Source organism: Dipodomys merriami, unplaced genomic scaffold (genome assembly GCF_024711535.1).
Source record: "Dipodomys merriami isolate MVZ:Mamm:240054 unplaced genomic scaffold, mDipMer1.0.p SCAF_8, whole genome shotgun sequence".
In the NCBI taxonomy this organism is placed as follows: Eukaryota; Metazoa; Chordata; class Mammalia; order Rodentia; family Heteromyidae; genus Dipodomys; species Dipodomys merriami.
In genome coordinates, this window is record NW_027206401.1 from 58,992,219 (window position 1) to 59,007,038 (window position 14,820).

At 42.1% G+C, this 14,820-nt stretch overlaps 1 protein-coding gene across 2 annotated transcripts in view; it reads left to right on the forward strand.

Annotated features, from left to right (window-relative positions):
- Window positions 1–14,820, forward strand: part of Elovl4 (ELOVL fatty acid elongase 4) — a 30,844-nt gene that overhangs the window by 6,990 nt on the left and 9,034 nt on the right. For both annotated transcript variants that reach the window (XM_070010210.1, XM_070010211.1), the window contains exons 2-3: window positions 12,024–12,211; window positions 13,844–13,924. In XM_070010210.1, the coding sequence (XP_069866311.1) occupies window positions 12,024–12,211; window positions 13,844–13,924 (269 nt within the window). The remainder of the gene's footprint in view (window positions 1–12,023; window positions 12,212–13,843; window positions 13,925–14,820) is intronic.

The window sequence follows — 14,820 nt, forward strand, 5'->3', positions numbered from 1 at the left end:
ATAGTCCAAAGCTGGACCAGGCAAAAACACAAGAATCTATTTGAAAAAGAACTAAAACAGAAAGGACTGGAGGCATGGCTCAAGTGGTAGCAAGCATGATTCCCTAAGTTTCAGTCCTAATACTCCACTAATAGGTTTTTTAAAATATAATTTCTGATTTTAAGTTTGGTAGCGTAGCTTAAATTTTTTTTATGACATTGCCTAGAAGAGGAAGGTTTTGTGGTAAGGAGAAAGCAGTAGAAGTTGAATGATTTTAGCACAGAGGATTGATTGACTGGAACACAAGTGTGAAAATGTTACAATGAAATCCCCTGTTGTGTAGCTTCTGTATGCTAATTACGTCTGTAATCCTAGCTACTCAGGAGGCTGAGATCTGAGGATTGTGATTCATAGCCAGCCTGGACAGGAAGGTTATAAGACTCTTATCTTCAATAAACTACTCAAAAAAAGCCAGAAGTATGATGCGGCTCAAGTGGTAGAGCACTAGCATTGAGCAGAAAGCCTAGGGACAGAGCCCAGGCCCCAGGCAAAAAACAAAACCAAAACCAAAATCCCCAAACAACAACAACAAAAAACTTTTGTCATGGATCATTGTCATCCTTAAATATCTTAATGCAGGATTTTACTTATAATTTTATATTTAATAGAATCAGTTTTGACATTTATGAGACATATTAAGGCACTGAAGGAATTGGTTATTCACATTTCTGCATTAAATTATTCACATTAAGCATTTGTGATTTAGAGCTAGAAAATTTGAAGGAGCAAGCTTTTTAAAAATTGAATTTATTAAAAAATTATCTTTAGCTAGGCACTGGTGGCTCATGCCTGTAATGCTGGCTACTCAGGAGGCTGAGAGCTGAGAATCACAGTTTGGAGCCAGCCTAGGCAGGAAAGTCTCTGAGACTCGGATCTCCAGTCAATCACAGAAAAAGCCAGAATTGGAGCTGTGGCTCAAAGTGGTGGAGTGCTAGCCTTGAACAAAAGAAGCTCAGTGACAGCGCCCAGGCTCAGAGTTCAAACTATAGGACTAGCAAAAAAAAAGAAAAGAAAAATTATCTTGAAATAGCTGTACAAAGGGGTTTCAATTCAACATATCACTCTATGAGAACAATAAATATGCTTATTGCATCCCCTCAAGTTACCTCCTTCCATTTATTGCACTCATGTACGTGGAGTATTACGACTGCCTTTGATCATCATTCCTCTCCCCATTCAGCCCTAACCTCCTCGGACAGCTTCCTGGGCTTCCTGGTCCTTGTTTTGTTAAACTGTCAGTTATTCAAAGGAGTGACACCACAGGCATCCTCTGTGCATGCCGTACTTTAATCAGTGTGTATGCTTGTGGTCCTGTGTGTTTTCATCTATGTTTATAATTTAGTTCTAATGCTCACATATGGGAGAAAACATGTCCTTTGTCTCTCTGAGCCTGATTTCCTTCAATGTAATTTTTTCCTGGACCATCCATTTTGATGCAATTGGCATAATGTCATTCTTCTGATGTATGAATAAAATTCCCTTGCCTGTGTCTGTGTGTGTGTGTCTGTGTGTGTGTTCATACTAAAAGAAAAAGATGAAAGCTGCACTCCCTCTCCTTCTTTCTTAAGTTCCTGTCTCTATCCTTCTCTCATGGGTGACTGTTAAACAACTGAGTTAGTAGAACACCTTTGCTCCCTGTAACTCCTGCTGAACTTCCCTGAGCATCTTCTCCCTCATGCCCTCAGTCATGTACCTTATGCCTTCCTTGCTGGTGAAGGTTTCCCTTCCTTCCTTCTCTAATGTCTTCCGCCATTTTGCCACCCAGCAGCTGATCCCCCCCACCCCCCTTATTTTTGGTTGGTCATGGGGCTTGAACTCTGGGTCTGGGCGCTGTCCCTGAGCTCTTCAGCTCAAGATGAGCATTCTACCACTTGAACCACAACGTCACTTCCAGTTTTCTGGTGATTAATTGGAGATAAGAGTCTCACGGGGCGCTGGTGGCTCACGCCTGTAATCCTAGCTACTCAGGAGGCTGAGATCTGAGGATCGTGGTTCAAAGCCAGCCCGGGCAGGAGAGACCATGAGATTCCTATCTCCAATAAACCACCAGAAAACGGGAAGTGGTGCTGTAGCTCAAGTGGTAGAGCACTCGCCTTGAGCTGAAGAGCTGAGGGACAGCGCCCAGGCCCAGAGTTCAAGCCCCACCGCCGACCAAAAAAAAAAAAATAAAATAAAATAAAAAAAATAAAAATAAAATAAAAAAATAAAATAAAAAAAAAGAGTCTCACGGACTTTGCTGCCTGGGCTGGCTTTGAACCTCAATCTTCAGGTCTCAGCCTCCTGAGTTGCTAGGATTACAGGCATGAGCCTCCGGTGCCTGTGGCACCTGCCCTTTCTTTACCATTCTTTCAGGGGCCATTTGGTCTTTCTCTCTGAGTAGTAGGGGCTGGAGACATTTTCTCTGCTAAGCATATGATTCTGTCTTTCCTTGAATATGCTGGTGTTCAGAATGTATGCTTTATTCTAGACTACATCCCACATCACCACCTGCCCCATTTGGTCCAGTTCTGCCTCTTTCGCTTCATTGATGCACAAGGTCTAACTTACTTGAGCAGTATAGTGAATATCATATTTTAGGTTTTACTCAAGAGGCCTGACAGTGATATTTCAGTTATTATTTTATAGAAGGTTTCGTTCTCGGATTCAACTTGAAAACTGTTGCCTACATTCTCTATATACCAGGTATTGTTATAAAGATACAGCAAGGACCTTAGCCCTTGTAACATTTAGGATAGAAAAAGACTTGATGTTTACCTTTGGAGTACGTACAATCTATAGTGGAAGTTGTGCTGCTAATAGCCTTTATTTTTGTGTGGTCCATAAAGGCAAATAGTTTTTTGGCAATATTTCTTAGTGTATTAGTGGTGATTGCTAGTCAGATGTTTGAGGGAAGAGACTTGATTTGCAGCTATTGGTTCTAGTTTAAGAAGGATAGAGAGTAGGGTGTATACCATACTTCTTGATTTTTTTGTTTGTTATATATTTTTATTAGCATATTTTAGTTGTCCAAAGGATTTTATTGTGGTAATTTCAAACATGCATGTAATATATTTTGATCAAATCCACCCCCTCTTTTACTCTTACTCTTCCTTCCCAGTTTTTGAATAGTGTTTCATAGATTTCATTGTTCTATTTTGATTCATGCTGATAAAATACTTTGGTCGTATTCATTCCCCATTTCCCCTTCTTGATGTCTTGAACATACTCCTGAAGCTACATGGGGTTTAGTGATAGCTAGGCTGTGGTTTTGTTTATGATAGATTAAACAGGTGTCAGTGCTGTTTAAAGTAAAGCAAGCAACTGACTCCTTCCAGTAGATGATAGAAGCAAACCAAAATTTTATTTTATGACATGATTACAGGTTACTTAGAGGAGGCTTAGATTTGTGAGCACCCCTGAGCACTTCTTTGTCTTTAAAGCATAAATCACCTTGTAATCTTACTAAAATGCAGATTTTGGCCTGAGATTCTGAATCTCCTAGGTGATCTTTTCTGTTTTTTTTTAACCTGGTTCATGGGCCAAACATTCAATAGTCAAGGAATGGAGTATTCACACACACACACACACACACACACACACACACACACACACACACACACACACACACACACACACACACACACACACACACACACACACACACACACACACACACACACACACACGCAACCATCTACAATTATGGAAAAGAAGTTTTAAATGTGTGTATTAATTTAAAAGAATCAAGTGATGATCCAGGTGTGGCACATATCTGTAATCCTAACACTCAAGAGACTAAAAAGTTTGAGTTCAAGGCCAGTCTGGGCTACATAGCAGGTTCCAAGCCAGCATAGGTGATGTAGCATAACTCTTGTCTCTAGAAAACAAAGGCAACCAAACAAATGATGGCCTGTTTTGGAGTAGAATATTAAACTTCATTTTACCCTAACAGAGATTTTGATTAGCTTTGAAAAAAATAAAATATTGGTCAGTAACTTTTGTTCATTTTCCAGAATCAAAAAGACAGTAGCTGAACACGAGTGGCTCACACTTGTAAGCTACATGGGAAGCTGAGATCTGAGGATCATGATTTGAAGCCAGCCCAAGCAGAAAAGTCTAGGAAAGCTCAAGAGACTCTTACTTCTAACTACCAAAAAGCCAGAAATGGAGCTGTAGCCGAAGTGTAGAGTGCTAGCCTTGTGCATGAAAGCTTAGTGACAGTACCCAGGATGAGTTCAAGCCCAAGGACTGGAGTGCGCACACGCATGCACGCACACACGTGCGCGCACACACACACACACGTGTGCACGCACACACACAAGGCAGTGATTTGGATGATCTTCCTATTAATAGGAAGGTTTTACAAAGTTTTACAAAGTTTTAAAAATGACAGCTGGAGTTGGAATCTAATTACACACACACACACAACACAAACACACACACATATATGTGAGATATAGATAGATAGATAGGACAGAACCCCACTTTGCTGCCTTTGTTTCCCAGTCTAGCTGAGAATTCCTGCCTCTTGTCTCGGCCAACACGTCCTGGAGTCTAGTTCTTTTGTTTGTGCAGTTTGTTTGTGCACTGGGGTTTGAACTCGGGACTCCTGCTTGTTGGGCAGGTGTTGTGCAACTTGAGCCATACCTCCCTGCCCAACCATGTTTCTCTCTTGCTGGTGCTAGTCCAAGACCCCAGTCCTCCTGCTGCTTCCTCCCACATGATTAGGGGTGAGTGCACATTTGGCCTGATTTTTGAGGGTGCTAGAATCATGCTAAGTTTGCCCCAGTCTGGTGTCCAGCCATGACCGCCCCCCTCCCTGTCCTCCCTCTGGGGGTCTCACGCCAGTGTGGTGGACAGGGACTCCCCTGCGGCATCCTCTTCAGCAGCTCAGCTCTTTAAGTAGCACATGTTGACTGTGGGCCGGCAGGCGTGTCCCCCTGACCTGCCCTCTCCCTGGAAAACCTGTCCTAGATCCTGACGTCCTGTCTGTGTCAGCTGCTAGGCCACGGGCCAGGCATGGTCTTGCCACAAGTCCCTCTCACATCCGCAACACGCCACATCGGCCAGACACCTGCTCCGGCCGTCCGCAGTGCCCTGAGTCCTGGCTTCGGGGGTCTCGTGCATCATTCCGGACTCCTACTCTGGCCACTGTCACTGGGGGACTATGATCATAGTGCAGGAGGATGGGGACCCAGCAAATCTGGGTACGGCTAGCAGCCTGGGAACAGGTGTTTGGGAACCACAGACCCAACGGGTTTCCCTCTTCCTCCTTTACTATATCCCTTATTGCCTCCACCATGAACTCTTAGAAAAACCCAACCTAGCTGGGCACCAGTGGCTCATGCCTGTAATCCTAGCTACCTGGGAGGCTGAGATCTGAGGATCCACTCTGGACAGGAAAGTCCTGGGACTTGAGCTCAAGTCCCAGAAACTGTCCTTGAGCTTCTTTTGCTCAAGGCTAGCATTCTAGCACTTGATCCACAGAACCACTTCTGGCTTTTTCTGTTTGTGTGGTACTGAGGACTTGAACACAGGGCTTCATGCATGCTAGGCAAGCACTCTACCACTAAGCCACATTCCCAGCCCTCCATGAGATTCTCATCTCCTGTTAACCAGCAAAACGTTGGTAGTAGAGCTGTGGCTCAAGTGCTAGAGTGCCAACCTTGAGTGAAAAAGCTAATGCCCAGGCCCTGAGTTTAAGGCCCAGTACCAGGACACACAGACACACAGACACACAGACACACACACCCCAAGCAGACAAGTACTACCAGCTTATGAATGCAATGAATTGTGAGCCCCTCATCAGGACTGTGAAGAATCTTCGCTTACTTCCTGCCCTCTGCCCTTGTACATATCCCATACTCCTGCTCTGTTTCCTTTCCAAAATAAAGGTTTTTAGTTCTTTTCAAATATCTATACATTTGGGTCTTTCAGATGTTTTTGTTTCTGTATCCCTTGTCATTCTGCTAAGAGGATTTTTGTAAGTTCTCTAATTCTGCCCTCTGAGAAAAGACCTTTCTGCAGCATGTCTGTTGGGCAGAGGTTTCTTCTTTGAGAGGAAGTTCAAGTGTCCCCTCTACCATGGGACAGCTCTGCCTGAACTCCGGTAGCACAGCGATTGGGTTTTGAAATCTGTCTCTTCTGACAGATAATGAGCTTTGTGAGGTCAGGAACCAAGCTGTCACGTGACCCAAACCACTTCGCTGTGAAGGCATGTAGTTGTCAGGCTTCAATGACATCTAAAGATACAAGTCACAAGAGGATCGAATGTGTTAGTAGATGTTCAAGGAAATGCCATTTCAGGTGGACCATTCTTCCTACCTTCCCATTTTTCATAAAGATACAATAGTCATACAATTATTAAATCTGTATTATGTGACTTCTTCAGATAGATAAAATTACACCACTGCTGTCCAAATTAATATTTGTAAACAGATGGGTCCAACTTGCTCTGAGTTTCATAAAACAATGCAACTCTTCTCAGTGGGAGCTATTTCCTAAGAAAAGATAATCCATCAGGATCAAGGAGGGTGAACTGAAGCCAGAGGCTGGCCGGTGGTGACACCTGTAATCCTGGCACTCAGGACCAGAGGTGGGAGGATCTGACCCAGCCTGGATTACATACTGAGATTACCTCAAAAAAAGAGAAGGGAATATTAGTAATTAGTCTGAGTAATTCTCATTATTAACTTTTTACTTTGGACCTCCATGTGCTATACTATTTGGCTTTAGGATTATTTAAATTTAATTAAAACAAGGATAAGAAACATTACCAAAGGAGAACACAGAGGGAAAGATCCAGTGCTTAGAAATGTTCAGAATTTAGATGAAGATGAAATTTACTTTCTTGTAACTTTTTCTCATTGGATCTAATTCTGTCCTTTGAAAATAAAAAGTAAATCTGATATTTCATGATTTCTCTTAGTCTTCAATGAGTCCTGTCTCTTTTCCAGGATCGACATTTACACACACACACACACACACACACACACACACACACACACACACGTGTGTCTTCATGAAGTGTCTTCATTTCCAAAGCATTTACAATCCTACACCAAGCCTTCAAGTCATGGCACCTGAGAAATTACAAGACATGGCTGGCTTGAGTATCTCTTGTCCTGCTACTAAGGGAACTTTACTAGGTCTCTCTTATTTACTTTTTCTCTTAAAAGACCAGTTTTTTTTTGCACCTGCATTTAGAAAAATAAATGGAGAGGAAATTTCTCCCTTAAAATAACTGAATGAACGAATGCTGCTAAAATAGCTGTGGCATCTACAAGACACAAGATGCCTAAGAACCTCATTTGATAAGATAATGGGATCATTCCTTTTATCTTTTTTATAATCTTTATTATTTTATATAACTTTAAAATTATCTTTAATAGTTGTATAAATGAGTTTCAGTGTAAAGGGATTATTCCTAAAGCTGAAATGTGCAATTCTAGTAAAGGCCTATATGACAACATGAAAGGCTTAGAACTATTATTAAATGGTCTCAAGTGCAAAATCGTTGAGATCTTACAGTGCAATAAGCATAATATGAAATACAGATGTAGGACAGTTCAAAAAACAAATTGACAACAGTCATAGCTCTGTTATTTTTGATCCTCCCAGAAAAACTTTCTGAGAATTCCCAAACATTACAGAAACATGTTTGGATCTTGACACACTTTGATGAGAGTCTGACTTCATTGATGACAGACAGGATAGAATTTCATTTGGTGTCCAGATAAATTTGTAATATGGAATTCCACCTATAAGAGTTTAGCATTAGGCCACTGACAGTATGTTAAGATATATCTTTGATATTTCCATTATTTGTCTTCAATTGGATATGGACACATGCAACTCAGTTTATTTAACTTTAAAATATTTATATTGAAATATTTGCAGCCAGGCACTGGTGATGTATGTCTATAATTCTAGCTACTCAGGAAGTTAAGATATGTATGACTGAGTTTCAGATCCAGCCTGGCCAGAAAAGTCTGAGACTCCACCTCTAATTAACTAGCAAAAAGCATGGTTAGAAGGTGTGGTTCAGGTAGTAGAGTGTCAACCATGAGCAAGTAAGCTTAAAGACTGCATAGTCCTGAGTTAAAGTCCTGGTACCAGAACAAAATTCATATTAATGAAAATATGGGGAATTTATCATCTTAATGCATTCAAAGGCTATATAAGTGCATAAAATTTTGCAGCTCATGATGTTCCTTTACTGTTTTAGTCCCCCAACAATCATGTTCAGGTCTTGGGGAGCTTGTTAGTAATTGTGTTTGTCCAAATTCCCATGTGGGACTGTTGTTTGTTGCATTCATTTCTTCCTTTTTAGTGGCAAAGAAGAAGACATAGCAGATATAGGCTATTTGAATCACATCAGAAGCTGTGAGGGCACAAGTAAATACAGAAACACAGTTTGAAACACACACACAGTTTGTGGAGTCACACTTAGAGGCATGGAGAAGTTCTGAGGCCAGTTGTCTGGGTGGGCATTGTTACTCTGTGGTGTAGGTGTAAGTCTGGCTGCACCCCATGCACCCCGGTGATGCCAGCGGCCTCTGACTCATAAGAGCTCATCTGACTCTCAAGAACTGGAAGGGCTGCTCTGAGCTGGGTGGCTTTTTAAAGCTGGAAAGCAGGGATTTGCGCAGTGGTTGCTGAGTGGATGTAGGGCTTGCATTGCTGGGGAAAAAAGGGGAAGCAATAGAGTGAGCAAGGACATACGTGACAGGATGCCTTAGCGAGCGAGCACCTGCACCTCATTCTGAGGCTGAAGTGCCTGCATTTTTGCAGGGAAGAGCGGCTGGCACTGAAGAAGCCAGATGGTTAGCAACTAGGCTGCCAGATTTGACCAAAGGGAAATAGTGAACATCATTCTCTACTGCTAGTAGATGTGCAGGCACCTTGGTAGGCCTTGCAAGACCACACCCCTGAAATAAGACCATTCCCCTTTCCACCCCCCCCCCAATATAAGACCATGCCCCTGCCATCTGGGACGTAGCTCCAGAAATGGGGAGGTCTAGGGCCGTGTGATGAGCACTGGGATGGAACCGGACAGGAAAGGGGCTCAAAATGCAAAACTGGTTTCCTGACCAAGCCAAGTTCCTCTGTCTAGTTTCCTTCAACTTCAACCCACTCTTCCTCCTAATTATTATTTGAAATACAAAATATGCCTTTCAGAAGGTGATAGGCTATGAGACTGTTGATTTAAAAAAAAAAAAAACAACTTGTGCCAATACTGGGACTTGAACTCAGGGTCAGGACAATGAACCTCAACTATTTTGCTCAAGGCTGGCACTCTACCACTTGAGCCACAGTGCCACTTCAGGTCTTTTGGTGGTTAGTTGGAGATCAGAGTCTTCCTGGGCTGGCTTCACACTGGCAGCCCTCAGATCTCAGCCTCCTGATGAGTTTGGGTTATAGGTGTGAGACTCTTCTGGTGACCGGCTGAGATGATTGAACTTCTTACTGCTTAGGGTGGTCCAGGGATGATGACAAAGCATCCAGTTGAAGCTTCCCAGAAAATGCACCCTCTTGTGCCCCCTTGGGGCTTCTGTACGGCAGCAGGGCTGTGCTAGATAGAATTCAGCCAGTCTGCCCACACATAGACTCACATCCTTTCTGATACCTCTATTTCCTCCATCTTTGCCTTTACTCTTCTGTTGGCTGCCCTTCGCTATTTATATTGAGAGACCATCAGCCTCTCATTCAGGTCTCTGTCTGCTCTGTTAGGCCTCTCTAAATGTCCTTATTGAATGAGAGAATATTACAGTCATGATAAAACCAGAGCAAGCTGGGCAGGGTGGTACATGCCTGCCGTTTCCACTCCTTGGAAGTTGAGGCAGCGGGGATTCAAGGCCAGCCTGGACTACAGTGGGAGAGCCTCAGCTCAGAACAAACTTTTAAAATGATTCTTTAAAAATTCTTAATTTCTGGCAAGATTATGAACCAGCCTGCCTTGCCTAGCTTCTGTCCCTCCCATCCTCCCTCCCTAATGCTTCCCTCCCTCCCTCCCTCGCCTTCTCCTTCCTCCTTCCCTTCCCCCCTTTCCTCCCCCCTCCCTTCCTCCTTCCCTCCCTTCCTTTCTTTTCTTCTTTCTTTTCTTTAATTCTCTTTTCTTTTCTTTTCTCCTACTTTCTGCTCAAACCTTTCTTTGCGGGTAGGATTCATCCATGCGACCAGGAATGAGAAACCAGCCATAATGAGAGAGACCAGACGAACTCACCTTCCTTCCTTTCTTACAGAGATGACCCCACTCACAGTGCTTTTCCTCTGCTTCACAGTGTGTACTTTAGTGGAGAAGACACAACAGATTAGAACAAAGCTTTAGTCTTTAGGAGTTTATCTAAATCAGTGAAGGCCCTTTGACTCAGGAAGGTACAGTCATAGGAGAATAATTAACAAGGAAGGATAACATGTCATTAAACTGTAAGTAGTCACTGAGAAAACCGGGGTGGCCCGGATACAAGTCCGGCGCTCCATCTTCATCATGTCCTATTGTGTTTTCACTTTGGAATGTGTTTGATTCAACCAATTGAACAATGATCTCCAAGAACAATAGATCTGGCCTTGAACTTGTGATCCTCCTGCTTGAGTCAGAAGGATCTCAGCTTTTTAACGAGTTTCATTGAAACGGTAGTAATTTCAGCACTTCCTGATTTGGGAGATTAATTAGGGGTGTCTTAATAGTTTGTGTTTTATTTTCCATCACCTCATTTTTTCAGTGCTAGAGTTAGAACCAGGGCCTTGAGTGGTAGGCAAGCACTCCACCGCTGAGATACCCTCCTAGCCACACCTACATTAGTATATTTTAAATAAGATATTTTAGTGCTAAGTTTTTTAACCCAGAACTATTTTGCATATACATAGTTTTAGTCAACAAGACAGTTTAAATAGGGCTTTCTTGTCATTGGCAATTACCTTAATTCATTTGAATATTCATTTGAATATTATGGACACCCAGGATCATGTGGTTAATCATATTTGCACACATGTAAGTTTTAAGCACACAAATTGACTATGTGTGGGAGAGTAAATAGATGTATGTACTCAGTGGAAAAGTAAAATCTTGAATCTTATTACCATTGAGTTGAATTGTAGGGAACACTTCTGTCCCTCAGTAAAACTGCATTTTTATTTTCATTATTTCTTCTATCTCATTGCTAACTGGCATTAGAGATAAATGCAATTTCCAGTATGCACTTGACATACTGACCAGTTTCCCATGTAACAGTGGGTTGCCTTAAAATATGTATTTTCAGTCTACAACATCATTTTTCTCTTTCTCTTCCCCCATTCTCTCCTTTCCTCCCTCTTTTCCAACCTCCTTCTTTCTCTCTCTCCCCTCCCTCCCTCCCTCCCTCCCTCCCTCCCTCCCTCCCTCCCTCCCTCCCTCCCTTCCCTCCCTCCCTCCCTCCCTCCCTTCCATCCCTCCCTCTCTCCCTCCCTCCCTCTCTCCCTCCCTTCCTTCCTTCCTTCCTTCCTTCCTTCCTTCCTTCCTTCCTTCCTTCCTTCCTTCCTTCCTTCCTTCCTTCTCTTATGCTAGGGTTTGCCCCACTGATACTCTACCACTTAAGCCATGCCTCCAGCCCAGCCTTTTGCTGGTTAGTTGATGGAATTTCATGGACTTCTCTACCCAGTCTGGCTTTGAACCATAATCCTCCAGGTCTCAGCCTCCTGAGTAGTTTAGTATTACAGGCATAAGCCATCAGTACCGAGTCTCAGGAACTTTTCATCTCAAGAGTATCTGCTGTGTTTTTAAGAGCCCTTTAGTTCTTGTGTTAATTTTTCGAGTTCTCTATAAAACACAACTCACAACATGAGCACCCACAACAATTTTCAAAAGCAACTTGTGGGACTCAATGTTGTGTCTTTGGTTTTTATGTCACTGGAGCTTGTATGTGGTGGAAGTAGGAACTTAAGTGAACACACTCTTCCTTTCTCCAAGCTTGGTTTTGTAATGCCCGTGTTGCTGAGTGAATACGCTGTGATCTCTTTCCCTGCAGATAAGCGAGTGGAAGACTGGCCTCTGATGCAGTCCCCCTGGCCCACGCTGAGTATAAGTACTCTCTACCTCCTGTTCGTGTGGCTGGGTCCAAAGTGGATGAAGGACAGGGAGCCATTTCAGATGCGCTTTGTGCTCATCGTCTATAATTTCGGGATGGTTTTACTTAACCTCTTCATCTTCAGAGAGGTAAGTCTGTGAAGGTCACTGTGTGACACTTCTCCAGGGTTACTGCTGAACTGTATTGCAGTCTTGGATCCCAAGATAACTGTTAGCTACATATGAACCATCTCAGGTTGTTAGAAGTAAAGTTAAATTGATAACAGATTTTTATCTTGGTGGTTGGTCCAGTGCGTACTAAGCAGCCAAACACCTGCCGAGCAAGTGTGAGGTCCTGAGTTCAAACCTCATTATCACCATAAAAAATTTTTTAAAGCAATTACTTACTTAAAATCCTATTTAGTCTCAGGCTTGGATAACAGATTTAAATATAAAGAAGTAAATACCAATTTCAAGTTTAATCTTCTTAGGTACTTTTACTGTATTTTATGGGGAACTCAAACTAGTTAACTGTCATCTATGTCTTCTTTTATGGTTTTTGTTGTTGTTGTTGTTTGTTTAATACTGGGGGGAGGCCCAGGACCCCAGGACAAAGCAAATTCTCTACTCTAGTCCAACTCTACGCCTCCCAAAGGAGCCCTCTTGTCATTGTTAACAGCTGTCCTGCTTTTTTGGATGCTAGCAAATTGCCCAAGTATAAAGGAAATCTAAAGGCTAGTTTGGCATAGCCTTTTTTTCAGTGCTGAATTTTGAACTTAGGATCTTGAGTTTACTTGTCAGTACTCTTTTTTTTTTTTTTTTTTTTTTGTCGTGGGATTGAACTCTGGGCCTGGGCTCTGTCCCTGCACTCATCAGCTCAAGGCAAGCGCTCTACCGCTTGAGCCACAGCACCACTTCCAGTTTTCTGGTGGTTTATTGGAGATAAGAGTTTCACGGACTTCCTGTCTGGGCTGGCTTTGAACCGTGATCCTTAGATCTCAGTCTCCTGAGTAGCTAGGATTACAGGCATGGAACACCGGCGCCCAGCTTGACAGTACTCTTGTTTTTTGTGACTGAATTGAATCTCAAAGTCTGCTGTGGCTTTCTTCGAACCTTGATCTTCTGGATCTCGGCTTCCTGAGTAGTGAGGATTATAGGTGTGAGCCATTGGTGCAGCTTATAGAGCCATTTTCTGTTACAAGAGTCTACAGAAGCTAGGTGTGATGGCACATGCCTGTAATCCCAGCATTTGGGAGACAGAGTCAGGAGAGTCAGGAGTTTGAGACCACTCTGGGTTATGGAGTGCCAATTAGTTTACCCAGTTTGGATACCTTTGTTAGCTATGACTATTCTGGTAAAGACTAGATGTGAATTAAGGCAGGACAACTCTTGGATCTAAATCATGGCTATGGAAAGTTCGCTTAGTATTATGAAGTAGGTGCAGATAATGTCTTGCTCCAAAGATTACATTTGATTTTTAGTATATATTGCAATTCCAGAACAGAATTGACATACCATAACAGTTAGAAATTTCAGTGCATTAAATGATTAAAGGGTGAGGTAGAGCTCAGGGGAGAGCACCTGCCTAGCAGGTAGAGGGAGGCCTGGGTGTGACCCACAGCCTGACAAGAAAGGAAAAAATCAAAATAACAAATATTCAATGGATGTGAAAACTTTGAAAGAGGATATTACTTTAAAAATAATTTGAGAAGCTGCTTTATCAAGTTGAAGGTATTTAACACTGTAGCTAATAAAACTTTCAATATTCTTCTTTTCTTGCAGTTGTTCATGGGATCATATAATGCAGGCTACAGCTATATTTGCCAGACTGTAGACTATTCCAATAATGTTAATGAAGTCAGAGTAAGTATGCTAAAATACTGTTCATATCTTAATAATTAAAATTTTTATTATAAAGATAATGTACAGAAGGAACAGTTATGTAAGTCATTTGGACAATGTCACCCCTTCCCTCGCTTCCAGTAACTATTTTATTTACATGGGTAAAAATTATACTTCAGTATGATTTTAGAATTATGCTGAGTTGTTTGGAGTCAATAAAATTCTAGCTATCCCTCTTTCTCTTGATCCCTTTCTCTTTGTCGTCAATCTCTCAATCTTTCTGTCTCTGTCTATCTGTCTCTTTTAAAACCTGTTTTCATACCACCAGTATGTTTTTTTATTTGGCAGCATGAGTAAATATGTAGTACTTTACATGTGTTATGTAAAAATATTATTTTTTACTTTTTTGGGGGGGGGTCCGGTCGTGGGGCCTGAACTCTGGGCTTGGGTGCTGTCCCTCAGCTCTTCAGCTCAAGGCTAGCACTCTACCACTTGAGCCACAGCGCCACTTCCGGCTTTTTTTTTTCTGCTTTTGTGGTGCTGAGGAATCGAACCCAGGGCCTCATGCATGCAAGGCAAGCGCTCTACCGCTGAGCCACCTTCCCAGCCTCTTATTTTTGACTTTTTGTTGTTTGGAGTCAAGAATAGAAAAATCAGAAAGAGAATTTAACTCATTTGGTAAGAAAAATCTGAGGAAAACATGTTACGAACCCGATGATATTTAGGAAATTAAACAGTAATTTGTATAGGTAAACTTGGTCTTTATTAAATTTGTAGAAAAATTACTAGTAATATGTTTTATAATGTTTAGTAATGTGTTTTAAGTTACCATGAAATATAAGTGGAAGAAACAATAAATCATTTTAATTAGTATTTAGTGAGCTGCTGTGTATTGCTTCATATTAGGTGGGCACCAG